At 40.8% G+C, this 24,945-nt stretch overlaps 1 protein-coding gene across 2 annotated transcripts in view; it reads right to left on the bottom strand.

Moving 5' to 3' along the window:
* SMC5 (structural maintenance of chromosomes 5) overlaps positions 1-24,945 on the bottom strand; it is an 83,853-nt gene that overhangs the window by 14,187 nt on the left and 44,721 nt on the right. For both annotated transcript variants that reach the window (XR_012904664.2, XM_075931701.2), the window contains exons 10-18: positions 24,392-24,546; positions 19,985-20,098; positions 17,886-17,980; positions 17,529-17,661; positions 15,058-15,231; positions 14,745-14,914; positions 10,070-10,193; positions 7,762-7,884; positions 990-1,115 (exon numbers count right to left, since the gene is read on the bottom strand). Coding sequence is in view for 1 of the 2 variants with exons in the window: in XM_075931701.2 (XP_075787816.1) it covers positions 990-1,115; positions 7,762-7,884; positions 10,070-10,193; positions 14,745-14,914; positions 15,058-15,231; positions 17,529-17,661; positions 17,886-17,980; positions 19,985-20,098; positions 24,392-24,546 (1,214 nt within the window). In the remaining variant the exon portion in view is untranslated. The remainder of the gene's footprint in view (positions 1-989; positions 1,116-7,761; positions 7,885-10,069; positions 10,194-14,744; positions 14,915-15,057; positions 15,232-17,528; positions 17,662-17,885; positions 17,981-19,984; positions 20,099-24,391; positions 24,547-24,945) is intronic.

Genomic DNA, 24,945 nt, shown 5'->3' with positions numbered 1-24,945 from the left:
GGTCCCTATTTGTAAGATGACAAAGTGCACAATGCAAATTTTTACATGAATAGTTCTTTATATTGAAGCAAATGGTAAAAACCTCATACAAAAAAGGTTTTGTGAGACTAAGTCTTATTTTAGAAAAAAATAAACAAATCACAAGGGTTAGATGGAGGATATTAGGGGAAAAAAGCGAAACTTTTTTTGAGAAGTGCTTGCCAGACACACACACACTTTCTGTACAGAAGAGATATTAAGGAATATAGAACATAACAAGATAAAATAAAACTCAAAGGTCTATGTAGGGTGCAGGTGAAGAGATCAGAGACAAGATGAACATTCAAAAAAGCTTACTAGCATATATTTTTAAACCATTTATTTCAGGATGATTTTAAAGTCATAGAGAAGGCAAGGGTGGTATAAAGGAGAAATCAAAGGAAAGCTAAGAATTAATAAGAACAAAGAATAGAGGAAAGGACGGACAAAAAGAAGGGATAAGTTGATAAAAACAAAGGGAAGGAAGGCTGTCGAGGAGGAACAATATGGCCAGGAAAAGTAAGGCCAGCAGCAGAGGGACTATAGCAACTGGAATGGGTAGAAGATAGTACAAACAGCCAATCAGTAGACTGTCCGAAGCTTAGGTTATAAAAGGGTTCTACCTTCATTCAGTTTCTAAAATTTTAATTGGAGCTCAACATTTTTGAAGAATGGGCCACTTATCTAAACACAGTTTGATTTTCAAGTCTATTTACTCCCAATATCCCCTTTGAAAAATTTAGCATAATCACATACACAATTCATCCTAGGATAGAATATCTCTTTAAAATTAATACATTTTCAAGTTACAGCATTTTAAATATTTTACTCGCATAATGAAGTTTTTTCTTAACGTAGGTGGCCTCAACCTACTTTCAAAATGGTCTTACAAACTCCCAAATGAAGGATGTAACTATCCAGTAAAAAAAATTACCTTTGTAAAAATGTGGCCTTTTGTTTTAAACACTTACCATCTGAAAGTCTTTTGGAATTTCTTGATCAGGTGTGAGATTACATGCCTGTCTAGCTTTCTTCATCAATCCTTTGCACCTCTCCAAAAGAACACGTTTTCTTTCACCCAAGTCAGAAACTTGTTGCTAATATAAAAAGAGGGTTTATTTTAAAGAAAATTCCTTTGTCTTTGGTTACATAAACATTAAATACAAATAAAAAGCTATTTACTACCTTTACAATAATTAAAAAACTAAACATAATTTAAAATATTTGTTCTATACACCTAATCACTGACAGCACATACAAGGTGTAAGTTTAGTAGATGCTCTGTTTATGAACAAGTTTACAGCAAAATTATATAATAGATCTTTTTTCACTTTCAAAGTTTATATATTCTACTGGATCAAGTGTTTGTTTCACATTTTAAAAATATACTGACCACTCGATAGAGGGGAAATGTGTTTAAATTATTCTGTCAATGTAATTAGATTATTCTTATCTTTGTTCTAATGAATAATACCAAACAAGTAGTATAGTGATAGAAATGTAGCCATGTTAGTCTGGGGTAGTTGAAGCAAAATGCAGGACAATGTAGCACTTTAAAGACTAACAAGATGGTTTAGTAGATGATGAGCTTTCGTGGGCCAGACCCACTTCCTCAGATCAAATAGTGGAAGAAAGTAGTCACAACCATATATACCAAAGGATACAATTAAAAAAATGAACAAATATGAAAAGGACAAATCACATTGCAGAACAGAAGGGGGATGCGGGGGGGGGGGGGGGGGAGGAAGGAAGGTAAGTGTCTGTGAATTGCTGATATTAAAGGTAGGGAGAGTGGGATGTTTGTGAGTTAATGGTATTACAGGTGATAATTGGGGAAACTGTCTTGGTAATGGGTGAGATAATTCAAATTCTTGTTAAGTCCTTGTTGGCAAGTGTCGAATTTTAACATGAATGACAGTTCAGAGGATTCCCTTTCAAGTGCAGATGTAAAAGGTCTTTGTAGCAGAATGCAGGTGGCTAAGTCATTTAGAGAGTGTCCTTTCTGGTTAAAGTGGCAAGAAACTGTTTTCTCTTTGTGATCTTGTCTGATATCTGTTCTGTGGGCATTAATCCTTTGGCGAAGTGTCTGAGATGTTTGTCCAATGTACATAGCAGACGGACACTTTCGGCACATGATAGCATAGATTATATTTCTGGATGCGCAGGAATGTGTGTTCTTGATCTTATAACTCACTTGGTTAGGTCCAATAATGGTATCAGCAGAATGAATATGTGGACAAAGCTGGCAACGGGGTTTGTTGCAAGGGAAGGTACCAGGGTTGGTATTAGTGTGGTATGTCCTGTGGTGGTTGGTAAGAATCATTTTGAGGTTAGGTGGTTGTCTATAGGAGACTATGGGTCTGTCTCCCAGAGCCTCTTTGAGTATGGTATCCTGTTCCAATATAGGCTGTAGTTTATTGATAATGTGTTGGACAGGTTTAAGTTGGGGGTTGTAGGTGATGACAAGTGGTGTTCTATTGTTGGTTTTCTTGGGTCTGTCTTGAAGTAGATGGTTTCTAGGTATTCGTCTGGCTCTTTCAATTTGCTTTTTTATTTCTCTGGGTGGGTAGTTGAGATTTATAAATGCTTGGTAGAGATCCTGAAGCTTCTGGTCTCTGTCAGTGGGATTAGAGCAGATGCGGTTGTATCGAAGGGCTTGGCTATAGACGATGGATCATGTGGTGTGGGTACACGCATGGCCCCACAGTATGCTAACATCTTTATGGCTGACCTAGAACAACGTTTCCTCAACTCCCGTCCCCTTTCACCCCTCCTCTACCTACGGTACATCGATGACATCTTTATGATCTGGACACATGGCCAAGAAACACTGGAGATATTCCACAGAGATTTCAACAACCTACACCCCACCATCAACCTCAGCCTGGACCATTCTACACGAGAGATCCACTTCCTGGACACCACCGTACAAATCAACAATGGAAAACTAGACACCACTCTCTACAGAAAACCCACCGACTCATACAGTTACCTACATGCATCCAGCTCCCATCCAGAACACACCACACAATTCCATGCTCACTGTTACTTATTACCTTACTATATTTTAGATGTTGCAAATTAATTGCTTACTTATTTGCCCCATTATCTTTCTGTGTATAAAATGTCAATTTTCTGTCATCTCTGGAAATTCCAAGGCTAGAAGTCCCTTATGGAAGGTGGGACTCTCAACTTTAAAAATGCACAAAGTCTCCATTTCTAACCCTGCAGGACTGCATAAAATAGGCCCTAAAGTGATATTTTTAAGCACAGAAAACCTACGATAGGCAAAGGACTGAATTTTGACTTTCCTGGGCCTTGGAGAGCTGTAATTTTGGGAAAACACATGTATTTGGGAAGAAGAAAAAAAGGAAACATATTGGGGCAAACTGATTATTTTTTTAAAAACAGCTGTTTGAAGCTGTTCTGGGCTGGAAGCATTAAAAAAAATACCAGGATAAATGGATTAGTGAGTAGGTGAGGCATTCAAATGTGTGTAATAAATTCATCACAACTGATATTTATTATATGGCTATTACATCCAGAAGATAAGATGGATATTTTCTCATTCACACTTAAGTATTTACAAATGTAACCTTCTACAGACCAATCCATTTAGGATGCTTTAACTATTTCATGGAAACACTAACATTGCGGCAAGTACAGTTAGTTATATAAGAGATATGGGAGTGCCCTTCTCAGAACAGGGAAATTCTATCTGGAATATATGGGTTTTAGAGGGGAAATTCTACCTAAAGAAGAAGGCTTGCAGTGATTACTGTTATCCCAACTGACAATATAAGAACTAATTCAGAAAGAGAGATTAATTTGGATAGTGAAGGAGATAGTTCCACTCTAGCATAGAACTAAGGCATAGCTACCAAGAGGCATGCTGATACTAGAACCCTCTGATGTTGTATATTCATAAGTAATTTGTATTCTTTTGTATTCATAAGCAGTGCAATTGGTTTTTGGGGGAAATGAGAAACTAGTCAAAAAATACAGTAGCCAGTAGCCAATATTTTCCCATGAAAGTTTGTTTGAATGCATTCACAGTGACAGCAGTTAAATAATTAAAGACGGGATATTCATAAAGAAGGAAAACAGCATTTGCATTTTCTTCAAACTTGGACTAAAAGAAAAAAATTACGTACATACTGAGTTTAATACCAATTGTTTAAAAATTGCACCAAATGAACGTAAAAATTATCAAAGCAAGACAATTAGCAAGTCTCTTTCAATCATCATAAACACAAAGGCGACTGTGCCAATTATCTAATGAGCAGATGGGGCTAACAATCCTCCCTACTGTTCAATATGGGTCATAAACACACATTTGCTTCTCATGCTCATTAGACAAATTAAATACAAAAAGTTGTTAAAATAATACTAAGGTTCTGACTTGAGCTGCCATGACAAATAAAAAAACCCACAAATCTGTTGCTAACTAACATGACACATTCTGAAGCATACATGTTGGGAAGGAAAATGCCTTTCAGTCCAAGTGTCTAAATTGCACCCAATGTGCTGCTATTCCCACGGAATCCTCGAGCTGACAACAACATATGCAGCCCTCTTTCTTCAGGAAGAGAGAATGAACTGGATTTTGAGGGCACTTTAAGTCTTACAAAAATATTTTAAAGATAATTTTGAATAAGAGAAACATTATTAATAAATGCAATGTTAGCAAAAGTACACTGTTTCTCCCAGGGGCACCATTAGAAAATGTTGACGTGGTATGTAGAACTTAACCATTCTTACTAACTCAGGACAGCTCCACTCTAGTTTGGCCCACTGACCTGACCATAATCACAGCAGAACTACGGGATCAAATTTCAGCAAATAGTATTGTGAACCCACTATGCAGTGTTCCAGTGTCACTTAGCACCAAACACATGAGCAGTTTTACACCACCATCTGTGAAGTGTATATAGCTGCAGGCACCACTGGGTTGTGGGGTTTTTTGGGGGTTTTTTTGGTCCCCTGCTCTGGTCTTTGTAGGTTTTAATTTAGTTTCTCTATATAATTTCTGTAATACTTAATACTAATCACTTCTTGTGTGCACTAGTCTCTGTACCTTTGCCTGCAATTTAATATTTCTGAACTGAAGTGTTGGGACTCCTCTTGCATTCCTTACACACCCAAATTATCACTGCCAGGAAACGGAGTTTTGTACTTGCAGGATCAGGCCACAAATTAGGAAAGTCCTCATGTTTACCATATATGCTAAATTCCTCCACAGAATTGGTTTATGCGGAACATTTAGCACAGCACTTTTTAACAATTGAAAGTCACAGTACAGGAGAACTGGCAATGAGGACGGAACTTGCTCCCACTTACTCCACTAAGCCTCCGCAAGGCAGAATTTTAATAAAATGGATAAGCAAAATAGAGCTATGGAGAAACTTTTGTCCAGATCTTTGTTTGGGCTCTGACATGTTCCATGTGGATGAACCTACTACCAAATCTCAGCTCTGGGAGAGTGGTCCCTCACTGAACACTGTTTACAATGCACATCTTCGCAGAAGAGGTAGCTATATTAATCAGCATAAGAAGTAAAGCTCCTTTCTATTTGGAAGGGAAGGGGTCTGGAGAATTGATATAAGCTTCAGAAGGCACAAAAACCTTAGCAACAGGAATAGATATCTCCAGGGGTCGACAAATTATGGAAAATCCTACTTGCCAGACAAAAAAGGGACTCACCACCCTCCCCCCCCAAAAAAGTGGTTTTTTAATGGCATAAATTCCTAATAAGAATAAGAACAGTAATTATTAATAAGTTATTAATACATATCACCCAGGTTATTAATACATATCATATCTCTACCTTTTCTCTCTGCTGCCATATCTCCTCCCCTTGCTCCATCAGCTCCCCTGGTGCCTGCTGCCCCCCAACCCCTCACCCTCTGCTGTCCTGACTCCAGCCCTTCTCACTGCCCTCAGCCTTCCTGAGACCTGCCCCCCTCCTCCAGCCCTTCTCTCCGCCCTGTGCCCACTCCTTCAGTAGCCCCACTCTGATCGTGTGAGGTACCCCTCCTCATCCCCTCTCCTAAAACCTCCCTCTACACACGTGCTCTGCCTCTCTCCTCTGGTGCTGGTCCCTCCCTTGCAGGTGTCTGCCCTTCTGCTTCACCCCCAGAATCCCCTGGCACCTGCACCCTCCTGGTGCCTCCCCCTTCCCTCACTGCTCCTTCCCCCTTTGCTCTCTTTTTCCCTGATACCCACCCCCTCACCACCCTCTGCCCCCGTTCCCCTCATGTCCCTGTGCCCTCACAGATGCCTTGCTCCATCTCCACCTTCCTCATGCCCACTCCTTCTTTCAAGCCTTCTCCCAGCACCTCTCCCTACCCCTCTAGCCCCAGTGCCCTTACACTCTCCTTTCCCAGCATCACCCTGTCCCCCCTCCCACTGACACCTCCCCTCCTGCCCTTTTCCTCATTGTCTGCACTTGGCCTCCTGGCATTTCTCTCTCCTGCACCCCTGTCCCTTGGTGCCTTCCCCTTTCTTCTTCTTCTTCTTTTCCTGACCTCCTCCCATCAGCACAAGCCCCTTCCCCATATTTTTCCTCTCCCCTTCCCACAGCCCAGCCCCTTCCCCTTCCCAGGGGCCAGATCTAGGTTTTTTGCTGCCCCAAACAAAACATTTTTTGTCCCCCCCCCTTTGTTGTTGTCTTTTACGTATGTTTGCATTTTGCAATGGTTTTTTTTGTTTTCTTTTTTGTCCTGGCATTTTAGCCCTATAAATAACAAATAGCATTTTCATTCGTTTTTTTCCATAAAGGCAAAGACGCTTCAAGTGAACTCCCCCTTTCACTCGCTGCTGAATCACAGCAGCCTTTTCCCTGCCCTGTCCAGCCCCTCCCTATGGGCAAGCACCCTTCAGTCCCGACCCACAGGGGGAGCAGGGTGCAGGGACAGCACAGAGCCAGAGGGGTGCAGGGAGCAGTGGGGAAGTACAGGGATGGCGCGGGGAACGGGAGGCACAGAGCCAAAGGGATGCAGGGATCGGGGGTAGCAGGGTGCAGTGGAGGCACGGGGAATGGGAGGGGCAGAGGGATAGGGGTCTAGGGGCAGTGCAGGAAATAGGCAGCACAGAGCTGGGGGGGCAGAGATCGGGGGGAGCAGGGTGCGGGATGTAAGGGCAGCGAGGAGCCAAAGGGTCACAGGGAAAAGGGAGAGCAGGGGAGGTGTGGGAAATGGGCGGCGTGGAGACAAAGTGGGGCTAGGGCCGTGGCAGGACTGGAGCCGGTGGGGCGGACCCTGGCTGTGCCACGCGCCGCACCCTGACTGTGCCACGCGCCGCAGCCAGTTCCCAGGGACATGCGGCCAAAGCAAAGCTGCCGTGGCCCTTTAAAATCAGCGGGGCCAGGTCACACCAGCATCCTGGCATCCCTCCCCGCCTCCTCGCGCCGGAGCTGCACGCAGGCAGCCCAGTGGGAAGAATCACCGCACTTCTCCCTTCCCAGCGGCGCTGTGCTCCTCCGCCGCCTGGCGGATATGATGGGGCCATGCCGCCCGTAGTGCGGGCTTCTGCCAGCCCGTCCCAACGGCCCACCTGGCCAATCCGCCCCTGCACTCGCCAGCTGGAAAAATCTACTCACCACAGGCGAGTGCATTTGTTGAGCCCTGGATATCTCTATTACTAAGAAATTAAACAGAAACTGCCCATTTCCAAGTGGGGAAGCCTCCAAGCAAAAAGTGTGTTTTCATGTTGATACACTGAGAAATAAAAAACATAGCTTACCTCTAAAGCTCTTAGTTGTACAGTTGCTGCTTTATAATCAGATTCTAGTCTATTCTTCTTGGAAGTCACTGTAGTGCTCTCAAGAACCAAATCCACTTTGAGGATGTTCAATGTTATGCAGTTCTACAGAGCAAACACATACACACACATATTCACAAACCTCCTTTGTCATGAAACACTCAAAACTGATACACTGTCAGCAGCATCAGGCTTTAAAAGCATTATAAAAATGATATCTTATAAAATTTTTGGACTCCAGATTCAGCTCTCCAGCAACAAGGTTTTTTGGTTTTGTTTTTCTTGCATAGGAGACTTCTCGTCTCTCCCACACAAGGAACCTAAACATCTGATTTGTTTGTAGCAAAAGCGCAGCTTTGCTGATGCGTGAGATGAGCAACTAAATTAACATTACTCACAGCTGTGAAGATTAGGTAAAGAACATCTAGGAAAATCCTCTGCTTCAAAGTTACAAAAATTGTGAAGTAATATTTTAAAAAACCTAAGTCACGTTACATTATTTGAAAGCTGTGAAGTCTTAAAAGGTTACAACTATTTAACAATAATTAAAGTTCTGTAACAAAAGAGGGAAAGAAACTGTTAATTCTTTTAGGATTCACCCATGCCAAAAAAGAGTTCACAGTCAATTCTATGCCTCCGGAGCGTGGTAATTTGGCTGATAATTTAACTCTTCCGTTTGAAACACTGTAGTGAGAAGGTGGTGTGACTAAACTGTGGTAAAACCAATGATACATTCCTGTCATACTCAATTAACTATTATTATTCTTCCATGAAGCTGGGCAATAAAATACTTTCCAATCTGTATTGCCAAGGAACAGAAAGCATATGAGAAAGCCAGTTTTCTCCACAGAGATTGTACACTGGCCAGTAACTGTATATGCCACTTTAACTGTGCTGTGTATGAGAAGCAAAGGAACACTAACTGCACCCAAGAAGTATGTATGCTGACTGATCAACAATCATCCTAAAGTGTGCTGTTGCTCTCCTAAATGGATATTTTGGAACTAAATTTTTGTTTATAAAAATGTATTGTGTTTAAAAAGTGGTGGCTTATTAACAGCATATTACCTATACAAAATTACTTTTTAAAAGTAATTTGCAAACCCTGGGGGCACATCAGGCCTTAAAATTGTTTTTTTTTCTGCAAGTCTCTGAGATTTTCAAAGCTGCTTCAGCCAGATGACCATCTGTGAAAGATGCCAACCACTACCATTCAAGGATTACCAGTTTACACCAGGACAACTCATCTGTTTGACATGGTAAACAGAAGTTTCTTTTAATGCCAGCTACTCAGAGCAGTAGAACCAGTGTTTTTTCACAGGCAACACCCAACACTGACTGAGATCAAACACTTATCAAAACACTAGGGGCCACAGAGGGAAGATAGAAGTATGAAGTAGTTTGAAGAAGTTCAGAATATCCCCAAAGGCACCAGGAAGGTTTTTACATAACACAGAAGACTATTTAGCACAAACAGCATCCAAAAGAGTCCTGGGAACTGAAGAAGATAACTAAGGAGTTGGCAGAATATCTAGCGTGATTATTAAATCTTAAGGATTTTAGTTTATGGATATCTACCTTTCCCAAAGTGTCCATTACTATTTATATAACAAAGGTATATACAGTGTTTTAAAATATGTCTGATTCCAAATTCTAAGGAGTTTAAAATGATTAAAGGGCCACAGAAAAATTAAAAACTAATCAATCAGTTCTTTAAAACCTGAATTCAACGTAATTTCAGCTAATGCACCTGACCCTCCACCTCTTGATTTTTTGTGATTTTACAATTAAAAATAAGGGCAGGGTATGTCTCAGGTGCTCTATGAAAAACCCACCGGAAGTAGACAAATTAACTATGGAAACAAATAAAACGTGCACAAGTACCGTCAAAGACAAAATAAACATACCCGAAAAAAAGACAGCAATTTTATTCTTTTTTAATGATAAAAGAAGGTATTTCTTGTAGGACCAAATATATTTTCATATAGCAACAGTAAAAAAGAGTTTTAAAGAAAATAAAATTAATTGAAAAGTGTATAAGGTGATAGAAGAAATGTGGTGAATACATTTGAATACTGCACATTTATTTTTTAGGCAATTTCTTAGGCCGGAAGCCTTTTCAGACAGCAAGATGGCAGCAGAATTAAACTTAACCCTTAACAATAAAAACATGAATTTCAAAATATCTCCCACTATTAAGGCAGCTTCCCCTCCTTTGTATTGTTTTGAAAACTATAATAAGCCTTTCATGGCAAGGAAAAATGTGTATAAAGCTAAGAAGAATCTATACCTTTATGAGTTGCATTAATTCTGTAACAAATTTTGCTTTTTGGATATTAATTTCTTTGATCCTGGCATTTGTTTGTTGAGACTCCTCTTCTAGATTGATGGTATCTTGCTCCATCTGTTTCAAACTATGAAAGAAACCAATTTCTTCTTATTACTGATTAAATAATGCTGAGATACTCAGGTTCTTAATCCTAAAGGATCCATCACAAATAAATACACTGAAAATTAGAAAAGGTGCAATTGCCCTTATTAAATAAAGAAAAAGAGGAATTGATTTTTGTCTTGATTTCCTGCCCCTTCCTTCCTAAATGAGCTTGTAAAAAAATTCAGCAGAAAATGTTATCTGTAAATGGAATCTCATTTTTAACTATGCTTCTAAAACAAATCTTACATTCCTCTAGTCCCTTTCTTTATTGCCATGGTCACCAACCAGGAGGCTCAATCAGTCGATTGCGAGGCTTTGGGGGGGTCCCCTTCGCTCCCCCCCACCTCCAAGATGAACGCTGATGCTACCTCCAGGGACAACGGAGGTAGCGTGGGCTTCCTGTGGGTTGGGGGAAAAGTTCTGCAGCTGCATGCCAGGCCCTAGAAGCGCACAGGCTGCTCTCCCCCAGCCGGCACGGTACCTAAAACACCGGTCTGTCGCGCGCTGGGGACTTTGTTCCCCTGCTGCCTTCCTGCGTGCAGGAGAGGGGATGGGGGTCTGGGACTGCGCCGGTTCCGGCCGCTTGGATGGCATGAACATGGGGAGCGGAGGAAAATAGCACGTGCGGCCCGAGTGGTTGGGGCTGGCGCAGTCCATGACTCCCCCTCTCCTTCCTCCCACGCTGGAAGGCAGCAGGGGAATAAAGTCCCCAGCACACCAGCTCCAGCTGCTTGGGCAGCGCGTGCTGCTATGAGGAGTGGAGGAGCAAGCTGCGCGCTGCCTCAGGTTACCCGCCCCTCTCATAAATAAAAACAATGCTGAAATCTTTTGTGTTTGAAATAATATTTTATTTAAAAATAAAGCCTGGCCAACAAGCCCCCAATTGGGGCCAAGCCCCATCTGGCCACAGCATCATAACACTCTTTCACCCCCCACCATGACCCCAAATCTGAGCCTATCATACACTCTAATCCCCCGTCCTGAGCCTCTCACATCCCCAAACTCCTGCACCCCCACATCCTCAGTCTTCTGCCACAACACTCTTGCACCATTCATACACTGCAAATCTGTGTCCTGAGCCCATCATACTCCCAACCTTCCTGCCCTGAGCCCCTCACACATCCCAACCCAAACTCCTGCACCCTCACATCCACAAGACTGGCTTGCTCAGCACCCCAACCTGCCACCTCAGCCCAACACTTTCCAGCCTGGAGCTCCCTCTCTGAGCCAGCATCCCATTCTCGACATCCTCCTGCATCCAAGTTCCATCCCAGAGCTTGCACCGCTCACCTTTTCCCACACCTAAACCCCTCTTTCACACCCCAGAGTCTGCACCTCGTCTCAACCCAGTGAGGATACAGCTAGATTGCAGGAGTTTTTCCAGCAAACATGCTCTTTTGGCAGCCCCTGTATTCCTCGTTCCACAAGGAATGAGGGGGCTTCCAAAAGAAGGGGATTTTCCAACATTTGGTCCAGTCTAGATGGGCCAAATGTCGGAAAAATTTCTTCCAACAGAAGGATCGAAAAAAAGCAGCAGTATAGCCATACCCTGAGAGTGTATAAGAGCCGGGGATAGCACGCGATGGAGAGAAGGGGAACAGAGAGGGCAGGGCCTCAAGGAAGGAGTGGGGTCTTGGGGAAAGGATTGGGTAGATCTTGGCTTGTCCTGAGTGATCTTGGGTGTAAAAAGGTTGGAGACCACTGCTCTATTGTCTGTAAGCTTTCCATAAAAGGTAATGTTTTTCTATGGAGTAGAAGACCATCTCTCTCAGAACTCAAGTCTGAATTTATCCTATTCCAGAACTTAGATTATTCTACATAATTGTACCATCACTAGATACTATAATAAAAAGACTTATGTAACTCAAACATCTTTTGATGATAAAAACTGAGAGTATGAACTGCTAAGGGTATATCTCCACGACAGACACTACAGTCACACAGCTATGGCTCTGCAGATATCTACACTAAGGATGTTAAGGACTAGTCGACTATCTGATAAGCAAATACTTATTGGATAGTCAGTCGACTAGTTGACTCTCCTCCGTCTCCCCCGCCCCCGCTTGCTACCTCTATCAGATAGAGGTAGCAAAGCAGGGGGGAGAAAGAGTGGGTACTTCAAAGCGGCAGCACCGCACAGCTGAACCAGGGCTCAGCTGTGAGGCACTACCCCTTTGAAACACCGAAGGTGATGTTTCAAAGCGGCAGCGCCACATGGAGTCTGGGGTCAGCTGGGGAGTCCCAGGGAAATGCCATGTGGAACCCCCGGTCAGCTGGGGAGTCCTGCAGTCAAAGCTGGCATGTCCGTGTGCAGCCCAGAGTCAGCGGGACTTCCTGCTGGCCCCGGGTTGCACATGGAGTTCCGCATTCCTCCTCTGAAATGTACAAGAGCCCCAGCAGGAACTCTTATACATTTCAAAGGAGGAATGTGGAAATGCCTATCGATTAGCCGAGTAGTCGATGGAAATTCCATTGACTACTTGACTAGTAAATTAACCGCTAGTTAACATCCTTAGTCTACACTACAGTGCTAAGGCAGGACACTTCCTACATTAGCAGAAGTGTTTTTTCCATCAATGTATGTAATCCACCTCTCTGAGAGGTGGTAGTTAGATTGGTATAAGAATCCTTCTGGCACCTTAGCTGTGTCTACAGTACGGGATTAGATCAACCTAACTATGTTACACAGGATGCAAAAACTTTTGCAGACCTGAGTGATGAAGCAACATTGACCTACGTTTTAAGTGTAAACCAGGACTAATTTTACAGTAAAGAATATAACAAGAATATTCTAAGTATCCTCAAACCAAGCATTTCCAATGTAAGAAATTGAAAGTGTTAAGATTATACCTGTAAGGAATCTGAACATGTTAAGGCAAGAAATGCACAATTAAGACACCCAAACAACCCTAACTCTTATAATGATGTCATTAATTATATAATTACTAAAGGCATTTTAGAGTGTGTGTTCCTTGACCAGATTTAATTGATTTTCCACTCCCTTCATGGAAATACTACAAGGCAGAGTTAATGTTGTATTCTTTAATTTCTGTTATATGTATTAATTTATAAAAAGCAGTGAATTATCTTCTATTATTGCACTCACTGCAGAAGAGTGTTAGGAATTGTGGCCTACATTTTTAAACTGGTTGCCCAAAGTTAGGCTTTTAAATAACAGTGGCTTTTCAGAAATGCTGAGCATCTGCAGCTCCCACTGACTTCAGAAAATGTAGCCACTTATTTAGGAGTTGAGTTTCAAAATTTTGGTCAAATATCTCAAAAGTGTTTATACACTGAACCAAAGAGCTTCAAAAATTATTTGACTTCTCTTTTAGTTGACACAAATATTTTTCCACAATAGGATAAACCTTAAAAAAAAAAGGTGACTGAGTTTTCTGGTACTGAAGCAGTGCAACGTAACTCATCCTAACCAGCTGTAATGAGAAACTTCAGGAATTTGTCTTCATTGGAGATTAAGAGACAGGATTAGTTTTGAAGAGGAAGTTTTAATTTGCTGTAACCCATCCTTGGCTGGCCATCAAAGCAGAACTGAATCTGATTTTAGAAGCCACTGCCTATACTTTATGATGTCCTAGAAAAATAATGCAACATTGTAACACTAAAATGGAAGGAGACTACATGACCACGTTTAGGCCAGTCCATTTATCTTTGTACTACTTGTTAGAAGGTACCTTAATTTCCCATCTCACCAACAAAAAATAATATAATTGTGTTTCATGAGAGTACTGAGGTAATATATGAAGATGAAGTTTTTAGGGTTGAGGCTTCAGTTTGGTTTTTGAAATGTTTAAAAACAAAGACCAAGAAACTTCCTTGTGATTATCTTGTAACAACCAGATTAAGAGTTTGTCTATACACAAAGGTTATACTGCTCTAACTAGACTGGTATTTAATGTGTACAACCATCTAGTGAAGACACAATCTCACAAGTGAAGGGAGGGAGAATCAAGTCTGTGTATCACCTATATCAGTGGCTCCCAAACTTTTCCAGCATACTGACCCCTTTTCAATCCATTACAATTTTTCCAGCATACTGACCCCTTTTCAATCCATTACAATTTTACAGACACCTCAAACAATATAGCTGTGCCTGCAGCCTGCATGTCCCGCAGCCTGCACTGCTTCCCAAGCCATGTCCCTCAGCCTTCTCAGGAAGCAGTGCGGGGTGAGGGACTTACTGGCTACCAGCATGGAGCTTCTCAGCTCCCAATTTCCTGTGGATCCCCTACAGTACCATCGCAGACCACAGATTGGGAACCAGTGACCTATATCACTCCATTTCTGAAACCCAACTCAGTTTAAGAACAAACGATATGTGGTCAGAATCTACTGACTACATGTAGCCAAGGTACATTTTAGGGATTGCTTGTTACTTCCATTTTGTTATTAAAATGCCCTAGTAACTGATGTACAAAATCATAACTGATATTAATATTTCAGACTTATTTCTGCATCTTAATGCTGTCTCAGCAAAACATTTGCAATCAAGCAGGCTCATCAGAAGTCATACCTATCATGTTTCATACTAATTTTTGATTCCAGTTGTTTCCTTTTGTTTTTTCTCTCCAAATGTTCTTTCTTTTGCTGTCTCAGCTCATTATCTTTGCGTTCCAGACACTTTTGCCTCTCAAATAATGTACGCAATTGGGAATCCCGGAGCTGCAAATTTCTATTAATTTCCTATATTAAATAATGGCACAAAAATGTCATAATTACAGTCATATCAGATGAAGGCCAAATAATTTAGTTGTATTGAACAAACAACTGGCAGTATTTCAATCTATGTACTTAATTATTCTTTTTTAAACACTCAAACAGTCTACCATTAGTTGGTTTTCCAACTGCTTTCTTTCATCTGCATCCACTGTGACGGTGAGAAACTGTGCTGGTCTCAGAGATGTGTTACTAGAAATAGTTTGGTTTGTATAAGATGACACTTTCACTGAATACCTTTCTTCTGCTGTGTAGATTTGCTTAAATTTGGTTTCCTGTATGACCTAAACATGAAAAACAAGATTTCTGTCAAATAACTGTGTCAGGCTAACCTATTCTGAACAAAGATTAAACAAGTTTGTTGTATCACAAATTTGTAGTTTTTGCCATCTGAATTAAAGTAGCAATAAAAATGGCAGTCATGTCATACCAGATTACACTCATTCTGTGCTGTCATACATTGTAAAACAACTGCTATACTTCTATGGTGACTAAATAACTACTACGCAGACACAAAATTATACAGGTAACTCTTGAAGATTCTCAGAGAAAAAAGATGCAATATAAATGTTTGTTATGGTGTTCCAAAGAATTACCGGTTCAGGTGAGTTCTAAAGCAAAACTGAGACTTTAAGAACAGACACCTGAAAGGAGTAGAATTTATTACTAGAATACATATTTAACTATTCTTTGAAAATCTCATACATTCCTTGATATCTGGTACTTCATGATTCACTGAAGACACTCCAGATGGAAACATCAGAAATAAGAGAAACCTCATTACAACCCATGGTACTGCAATATTTCAGAAGGCTTATGTGACATTCTTAATGAACCATGATGAATCCAGAAATTTCAAAAATGGAAAATAATTTGAAAATTATTACTTAAAAATACCTGTACAAAATTCTCCCTACAAACTTGATACTATAAAGTCACTGAATACTGATATCTGTGCTTAAACTAAGTCTTCATTTTGTTTCACTGTTTGCCTTAAAACTGAGAAGGTAATTCCATTCTAACTCTTTTTTCTCTTTCACAGCTATGAGTAAAACTTCCGATGCTTGGTCTGAGACCAGAAATGAATTTGTTTGAAATGTTCCAGCAAAATTGGTTTAAATATTGGAGTTTAAAACAAATCTAAAGTACTTGCATTTTTTTTTTTAATCAAAACAAATATAGTCAGAAGGTTACAAGACAGACAGTACTTCCCAATTTTAATATGTCACTGTTTCAAGAAGGGGTCATGAGACTTCCTAGCTTCAAAACCAAAAAAATTAGTTGTAATATTTAGAAAATTAGTAAAATGCTTTGAATTATTTTACTTTAAAAAGTACCCATAGGTTTTCAGGCATACCCACCCAAAAAGCTAATATTGTTATTACAAAACAGAATCATATTTTTGACTTTTTACCATGATAAATTTCTGAATTTTAGACATTTAATTAGTTGCATTACTGGGTTAAGATGAACATTTAATTTCCTATGAGTGTTGCAACTGTTTGCACCAATTTGTCAAAATATGCTGTGACGGGTTAGACCCGCACAGCTCGGGGACGCAGCCCCAGACGGTGCTGTACGGCGGCCAGCCGGACGGCAGCCGGCTCTGTCCCGGTTGCTTGGCCGCCGCGCGCCCCACTCCGACCGACACTGCGGTGATCGGCGCGGGCTGGAGGCGGCAGGAGCAGGAGGCACGGCGCCACAGCAACGCGCCGTCAGCCAGACGTGGGGGGGGGGACGGGGCCACCGGGGTCATGGCCCCGGCGCTGGATTTAAAAGAGCCGGGTGGACGAAGAAAGGGGGGAGGGCGAGCTCGACCGCCTCGGAGGAGAACCGAGCAGGGGAGGAAAGTGGCTGACGAGCCTGAGCCCGCTACCCCTGGACCCGACTGAACTGCGCACCAGCTGCGCGTCCGGGATACCTGGGACAGGAACCGCAGCAGCGCGGGCAGGGGAAGGAAGCAGCCCAGGGCGGAGCCCAGATCGGCTGGCAGGCTGACGCGTTAAGGCTACACACCCCGTCAGCTGGGTCGGACCAGAGTGAGTCCGAACCCTTAGGGCCCTGGGCTGGGGCCCGTGAGAGTAGGTGGGCCCGGGCCCCCCTTCCCCTCCCGCTGTGCAAGGGAGTTGGGGAACCGAAGACAAACTGTGGGATTTATTGACACCCAAGGGGGTAGTGACACCTGAGAGCGTCACAATGCTCATAATATAACATAAGAAGAGCCATACTAGTCAGAACAAAGGTATCTTGCCCAGTATCTTGTCTTCCAACAGTTGCCAATGCCAGATGCCCCAGAGGGAATGAACAAAACAGGGAATCATCACTCTCCTGTCATCCATTTCCAGAGCCTGACAAGCAGAGGCTAGGGACACAATTCCTACTCATTCTGGCTAATAAGTATTGATGGACCTAAACTCCATGACATTGTCCATGGCTTTCTTCCCATTGAGTGAGTGAATTTTTTTGTATCCAAAATAAGGCAGGTTACAACTTTTATTTTTCATGTTGATCTTCCAGCAACTTTCCTAAATATAGCCTTGACAAAATCATAGTCCTATGCATGTTATTTAGCACCTCTCACCCTTTCAATCATGCTTCTGGTCTTCTCAGTTCCCACAGGGACTTCATGAACACGATACTGGGAACAAAGGTAACTCATCACAGGATGAGGAGCATCAAATAATTCTCGTAAATAAGAGAAAAAACCATATTGGCTGAGGAAGAGAAAAGGTAAGAAAAAAATCACAAACATATCTTTAGTCACGTTTGTTATAACAAGTTAGCACAAATATTCAAAAGGAAAAAAACAAATATACAGATCTTGAGGTAAGAGATTGATTTGCAGGGAAAAGCATGGTTCACAGCTACATCATTCTGCACCGACACCAAAAAATACTATGTTGACAATGGTTTTAAGATTAAGTGTTTTAAAACTTACTGCAATTCTTCAACTGATCTTGAAGGTCTGTTTTCAGCACATGACTCATTGGGTGCACATACAGCGTTAACTTTTAATTTCTGGTGGTCACGCACCTGAACAAACATTACATCAAACAAAATACTCAGTAACAAAACCCAAGAATTTTGAATGAAATTAAAAGGATACTAAGATATGAAAAAGATGCATTTCATAGAGACAAACATTTCCTTTAAATTGATTTAATCTCCAAACCATACATTTAAAATTATTCTGACTCCCCCACAATACCCAAAGTTATTTCCATCTATTGAGGGTTTTTCATTTTCTCTACATTCAGTTAGCATAGTGGTTCTCAAACTTTTTGGCCCAGGGTCTACTCTTCTCAGTTCAGACCTTTCCGTGGACCACCAGTCAACCACTCATGATGACAAAATGGGTGCGGTGCAGGATCTGGCTGGGAGGTATGGTGCAAGAGCAGAGTGGAGGTGCATGGTCTCGGCAGGAGTAAAGATGTTAAATATCGTCTAATTGACTAATCGAATAGTCAATGTATGTTGCATCGACTATTCGATTAGTCGATAGGGCGCATCCGCCTTTGAAGTGTAGGGCTATTGCTACACTTCAAAGGCGAAAGCGCTGCATGGAGCCCGGGGTTAGCTGGGGACTTCCCCACCGACCCCAGTCTCCATATGGCACTGCTGCTTTGAAATGCCACGTGCAGGCTGGGAACACCCCAGATGGCCCTGGGCTGCATGCAGCGTTTCAAAGTGGCTGTGCCATGTGGAGCCCGGGGTCATCCCAGCTTCAAGCAGTGCTGTCACTTTGAAGTACCTCCTCTGATAGAGGCAGCAAGGGGGAGAAAAGGGGAGCGACTAGTCAACTATCCTAGTGACTATCCGATAAGCATTTGCTTATCAGATAGTCAACTAGTCCTTCACATCCCTAGGCATGAGGAGGGTGCAGGGTCTGGCATGAGGAATGGGGGTGCTTACCTGGCTCCATGCCTCCCACTACTCTCATTGGCTATGGGAGCAGCGGGGAAAGCCTCCAGGAAAGCAGTTTCCACGCTGCCATTCCCCCATCTGGGAGTGGAACAGTGTGCTGATCTGCTTCCTTCCCCTGCAAGCTGGATTTGGCCCAGAAGGTTTGTTCCACCTCCCCCTGCAGTGGGAAGCCAGCACTTGTGCTCCAACTTCATGGTGTGGGGGCACATGCGGGGTTGAAGTGCTAGTACAGGCTCCCCAGTGCAGGGGGCGCATAAGCCCTGAGCCAATGGCCCACCTGCAAGACAACTGTGGATCATGCTTTCAGAACTATTGCATTAGCAGAAAACTGTTGTCAGTTGGCCAGTAGAAAATAAGAAGAGAGACCTCCTTATGCTTATTTTTTCCTATTAGTGAACAATCTCCTTAGCAATATTGCCATGATGATCTACAAAATCCTGGGCAGAAATTAGTTACTATAGCAAGAAAATCCTTTCTGCATCAGCATCTGATAACTATGGAATACAGACGTGAAATAACCACTAAAACCTTGAGATGTTTAACTGATCTTTTTACCAATTCTTTAAATATATAAGTTTTCAATTTACTAGACAAGTTAAAATATCCAATAAAAAACATGTCTTAACACAAACATGAAAAGAACACAAAACACTACAAACATATGCAAGCATCCATAAAAGCCCACAACTGCGGTGCCCCAACCAGCTGAATTCGCCAAAAGCCACAGCCTGCCTAATTACTATTATGTAGGGAAAGCTTTTCAGAAAACACATTAGTCAAATCAATGACAGATTTTGACAGTCAAATTCAGAGCTCACTATCCCATCCAAGTAGCTGGTGTTAGTCAGATACACAGGAATGCAAGACCAAAATATCCTGCCCTATGGATTTTGAGAAATCTTGCTCTTTTATTTAAATTATACAAGAGAACAATCAGGTAGGAGTCTGTAGTATAAATAGTTTATTTAAAAATTATCGTACCTAGCGAAAGTATTACATAATAAAGAAATTATTTAGTGGTCCTAATAGGTAGGCCCTAAATTGTAGGGCTCCTACATCAATATTCTTTATTCTAAACTACATTTTTAACATATTATATGACTGAATACTTGCCTCCCGAAGAAATATTTCCATGTCCTCTTGACTTTCAAAAACAAACGCCCTCATATCATTAGCTGAAATATGATTTTCAACATACTTAGCATGTCTATGGTCTTTCATGTTTATCTGCGCAGATAAAAAGACAAAGGTGGATCATGAAAAGACTGATGTAATATAATTATTAGGACAGTCAAGCAATTAAAAATAATAAATGAATCATGATTAATCATGCTCTTAAACAGAATGCCATTTATTTAATTTTTTGGATATTTTCTACATTTTCAAATAATTTCAATTACAACACAACAGAATGTGAAGTGTACAGTGCTCACTTTATATTTATTTTTATTACAAATATTTGCACTATATTTTTCTATCCATCTAATACACATACTACAGTGCAACTTCTTTATTGTGAATACTCAAATGTAGAATTATGTACAAAAAACTGCATTCAAAAATAAAATATGTAAAACTTCAGGGCCTTCAAGTCCACTTCATCCTACTTCTTGTTCAGCCAATCACTAGGACAAATAAGTTTGATTGCAGTTTGAGTGCTGCCGGCTTCTTGTTTATAATTTCAACTGAAAGTGAAAACAGGCATTTGTATGGCACTGTTGTAGCTAGTGTCACAAGATATTTATGTGTCAGATGCACTACAGATCCACGCAGGGCTGGATTAGCCGATAAGCAGACTAAGCACATGCTTAGGGCACCAGCAAAGCAGGGGCACCAAAAAAAAAAAAAAAAAAAAAAAAAAAGCATTGAAGTTGTCATCGTGGGAAAAGTCAGAACTCTGCAGAACACTCAGAGAACAACAATGTGTCAGGACAGACTCGATTCACTTTCCCTATTGTGTATGGAAGCGGACGTGCTTCGTCAAGTAAGCTTCGATGAACGTATCCAGAATTTTGCAATCAGAAAATCTAGAAAGAAGCTAATTTAATTTCAGAAGACATGTGAGTTTTGTGTCATTTCAAAAAATACAATTTTATTTTATGGTATAGTATTGTTTTTATTCTGAATTACATTTGGGGGGCACCATAATATTTTCAGTGCTTAGGGCCTCTAAAAGTCTTAATCTGGCCCTGGATCCACGTGTCCATTCATGCTTCAACCTCTATTCCAAAGCATATGCATCCATACTTATGATGGGTTCTGATCAATCATGGTCCAAAGCAGATTGGACAACACATGTTCATTTTCAGCATCTGAGACAGACGCCACCAACAGAAAGTTACTCTTTATTTTTGGTGGATTGGGTTCTGTAATTTCCACAATGAATTGTTCTTTTAAGACTTCTGAAAGCATGCTCTATACCTCATCCATCTCAGGTTTTGGACAGAACTTCAGATTCTTAAACCTTGGGTCAAGTGCTGTAGCTATTTTTAGAAATCTCACCTTGGTACCTTCTTTGTGCTTTGTCAAGCCTGCTATCAAAGTGTTCTTAAAACAAACATGTGCCGGGTCATCATCTGAGAATGTTATAACATGAAATATATGGCAGTGTGGGTAAAAGAGAACAAGTGACAGAGTTCTCCCCCAATGAGTCCAGTCACAAAATTTAATTAATGCATTTTTTAATGAGCATCATCAGCATGGAATCATGTCCTCTGGAATGGTGGCCAAACCAAATCATGAAGAGCCATATGACCGTTTAACGTATTTGGCATGTAAAGACCTTGTAATACTGGCTACATAAGTGCCATAGAAACACCCGTTGGCACTCTCAGGTGACATTGTAATGGCTGTGTCACTAAAAGTTAAGCAGAGTAAATCTTTTGTGCACAAAATACTTCCACCCTCTAAAAGCGGGGTTTGCTTTATCAACAGGAAAATGCTCCTGGGGACAATGAGCTGTTTACACTGCCACTTGGCTTTAGCAAAATTTTTGTTATGGGGAAGTAGGGTGGTTAAGTATCTGTGAATGACAAATATTTTGTCATTCAATTGGCAGTATAGACAAAGCCTAAGAAGCAAGGTCATTGCCTGTAAATGTAAACAAACTTGTTGGTCATAGAGCTTACTCCTTGTGCTAAAAAGCTGTATATTGTTTATCCAAAATATTTAATACATTTCAATTGGAATTCTATTGTTTAGAAATGTGATTAATCAATCATTTTTTGAGATAATCACATGCGTTAACTGCAATTAATCAATAGTCCTAATAATAATAAAAATACATGAAAAAACAATAAATAACTTTAAGGTAATATACAAGCCAACACTTAATAAACCTAAGGAAATACTTTGTACTAAGGAAAGGTGTAAATATCAGAAAACGCCAAACTCATCTTTACGATATTCACATTCAGTTCTTATTGATTTTACTAGTAGCCATTGAGCACATCTAAACATATATATAGAAATCCACGGCCCTGTCAGGAGACAGAGGATTTGGAATTTACTAGAAGTTAATCTGATTTTCTCAAAAGAATTCTCAGACAAAAAAATCCATTGTTTAGGATGAAGGAAGATTTTTGTACCCCGCAAAATATGGTATTATCAGGATCAAATATAGCTACTGAATACAGGCAGTCCCCAGGTTATGTACAAGATAGGGACTGTAGGTTTGTTCTTAAGTTGAATTTGTATGTAAGTCGGAACTGGTACATATTGTAGGGGAAACTCTAGCCAAACATTTCTCCAGAGCTCAGTTTTATTCTCCCACACCTCACTTCCCTCAGTCTTTTATTCTCAAGCTGAGGTGTCTGCTGAGAAAAGCTGCTCCGCGTCTCCCTGGTCTGCTGGGGGGGGTGCTAGCTTCACGTCTCCCTGGTCTGCTGGGGGGAAGCAGCTAGTGTGGGGTTGCCTCACCCCGTTTGTAAGTAGGGATCCGATGTAAGTCGGATCCATGTAACCCAGGGACTGCCTGTACACTAAAATTATGTCATAATATTAGCTGTAAAAGAATAAAATGTTTGAGAAAACAAATGCACACCACTATAAAATTCTGTTACAAAGGGTGTCAGTTGACCAAACCTGGATTGCTTCCCTTAAGGATTTCAGAACTGCTGAGTCAGTTCTAATTGGTCTAAAAAGTTTCATATGTTCCTATACCCTTCAAAACAAACAGGGATATTTTGTACCATACATATTAAGGGAAAAAAGATCCAGATGTTCAGGGGCATTGAGAAGACTAGCCTTGAAGGAGAAAGGTAATGTCCCTTAGAACAATATGGGTGCATCTAGACTGGCAAGATTTTGCGCAAAAGCAACTGCTTTTGCGCAAAAGCTTGCCAGCTGTCTACACTGGCTGCTTGAATTTGCGCAAGAGCGCTGACTTTGTAATGTACAAAGTCAGTGCTTCTTCCGCAAATACTTTCCCGCTCCCGCTCGGGAAAAAGCCCTTTTGCACAAGAATACTTGCTCAAGAGGGCCAGTGTAGACAGGGAAGAATCGTTTTGTGCAAAAAAAGCCCCGATGGCTAAAATGGCGATCGGGGCTTTCTTGCGCAAAATCGCATCTAGACTGGCCATGGACGCTTTTGCGCAAAAGCAAATCTTTTGCACAAAGGCACTTGCCAATCTAGACGCACTTTTGCGGAAACACTTTTAACGGAAAAACTTTTCCATTAAAAGTATTTCTGCAAAATCATGCCAGTCTAGACGCAGCCTATATGTTTTTGATTAACTCGATATAACAGTGCTATATCCAGCAGAATCAAATCATCTGAAAAGGACAAAAATATTATTTGATTCTGATAATGCAAAAACCATTACTGGCATTTCCAAAAAACAGCACGAACAGGTTTAGAAAGTTTAGTTAAACTCAGTTACTGATTCTTGAGTACCCTAAAACCTATATAAAAATAAACATTACTGACTACCATTAAAAGTAATTGGAAAGTCTGGTCAAGAAACAAACCAAGACTGAGCGCAGACTGAATATCTCTGGCCCAGCAGCTATTTGTGGGAAAGAAGCAAGTGAAACTGGTGGGAAGCAAAGTCCTCTTATAACTTATGCTCTGAATATTCAGAACTATGAGAAAGTTTCCATGTAAGCCAACAGCTACTGCTTTTTTTAGAAGATGCTCAAATTTCAGAGGAACACGAGAAGGATACATCTCACCAGCTGAAATGTGTAGAGGCCAACTTGAAAAAGGCCAATTCCACTGCAACCCTATATGTTGGATGGCTGAAAGCATTCTGTGTTCCTCCATGATACTTAACATAACAAAGGTACAAGGGAGTCTAGTAAAACTTTCATACTTGTTACATTACTCACAGGAGATGTTACACATCTTAACCATCTGCAACAGTGATTTACATGTACTCTAGTTTTAGTAACTCGTAAAACAGTAGATAAAATAGTGTGCCTCTAGACTTTAGGTTTATAATAGAAATAATCAATCAAATTCATTTTTTAAGGAACATCATTAGCTACTAATTAGTATTAAATTCAAGCAACTTTTCTTACTGCAAGCATCATGGGTTCACAAACACTTCTTTTAAATTGGTCTTTGTTCTCCCTTAGCCACAGAAGAGCATGGTATGTGTCTCTGTATCTCCCTCTGAGCTTATCTTCCTTCAGATTCATCATATTATTAAACTGTACAATGCGATCAGTTACGCCTGTAATTTTATTTAAGAAAGTTTTATTAAGTCATGCCTATACAACACAATAAAGATGTCTAATAGTTAATAACTACAGTGCTACAGTATTAAAGTTAGGAAAAACATTTCTTATTTTCAAACACTTATAATTAGTACCCCCATCTATTCTAAAGCATATACTCCATTAACATTTTAAGTTTTAAATCCCAGAGCTAAGTGAAATAAACAAAAATGTACTCCAAAACAGTTTAATTATGTCCAGGTATAAATATTAATATTCACATCAAATTTTGCAATGGATCTATTCTAGCGTATCTTGGTGAAGAAACATTCAAGTAAAGAATTGCCAAAAATCCTGAACTGCCCCATCTTTAAAAAAAAGAGGAAAAAAAACCCCAAAACTAACCCTACCTTTTC

The sequence above is a fragment of the Pelodiscus sinensis genome, chromosome 6, assembly GCF_052426305.1.
Source record: "Pelodiscus sinensis isolate ZL-2025 chromosome 6, ASM5242630v1, whole genome shotgun sequence".
In the NCBI taxonomy this organism is placed as follows: Eukaryota; Metazoa; Chordata; order Testudines; family Trionychidae; genus Pelodiscus; species Pelodiscus sinensis.
This window is presented reverse-complemented; position numbering and strand designations above follow the sequence as displayed.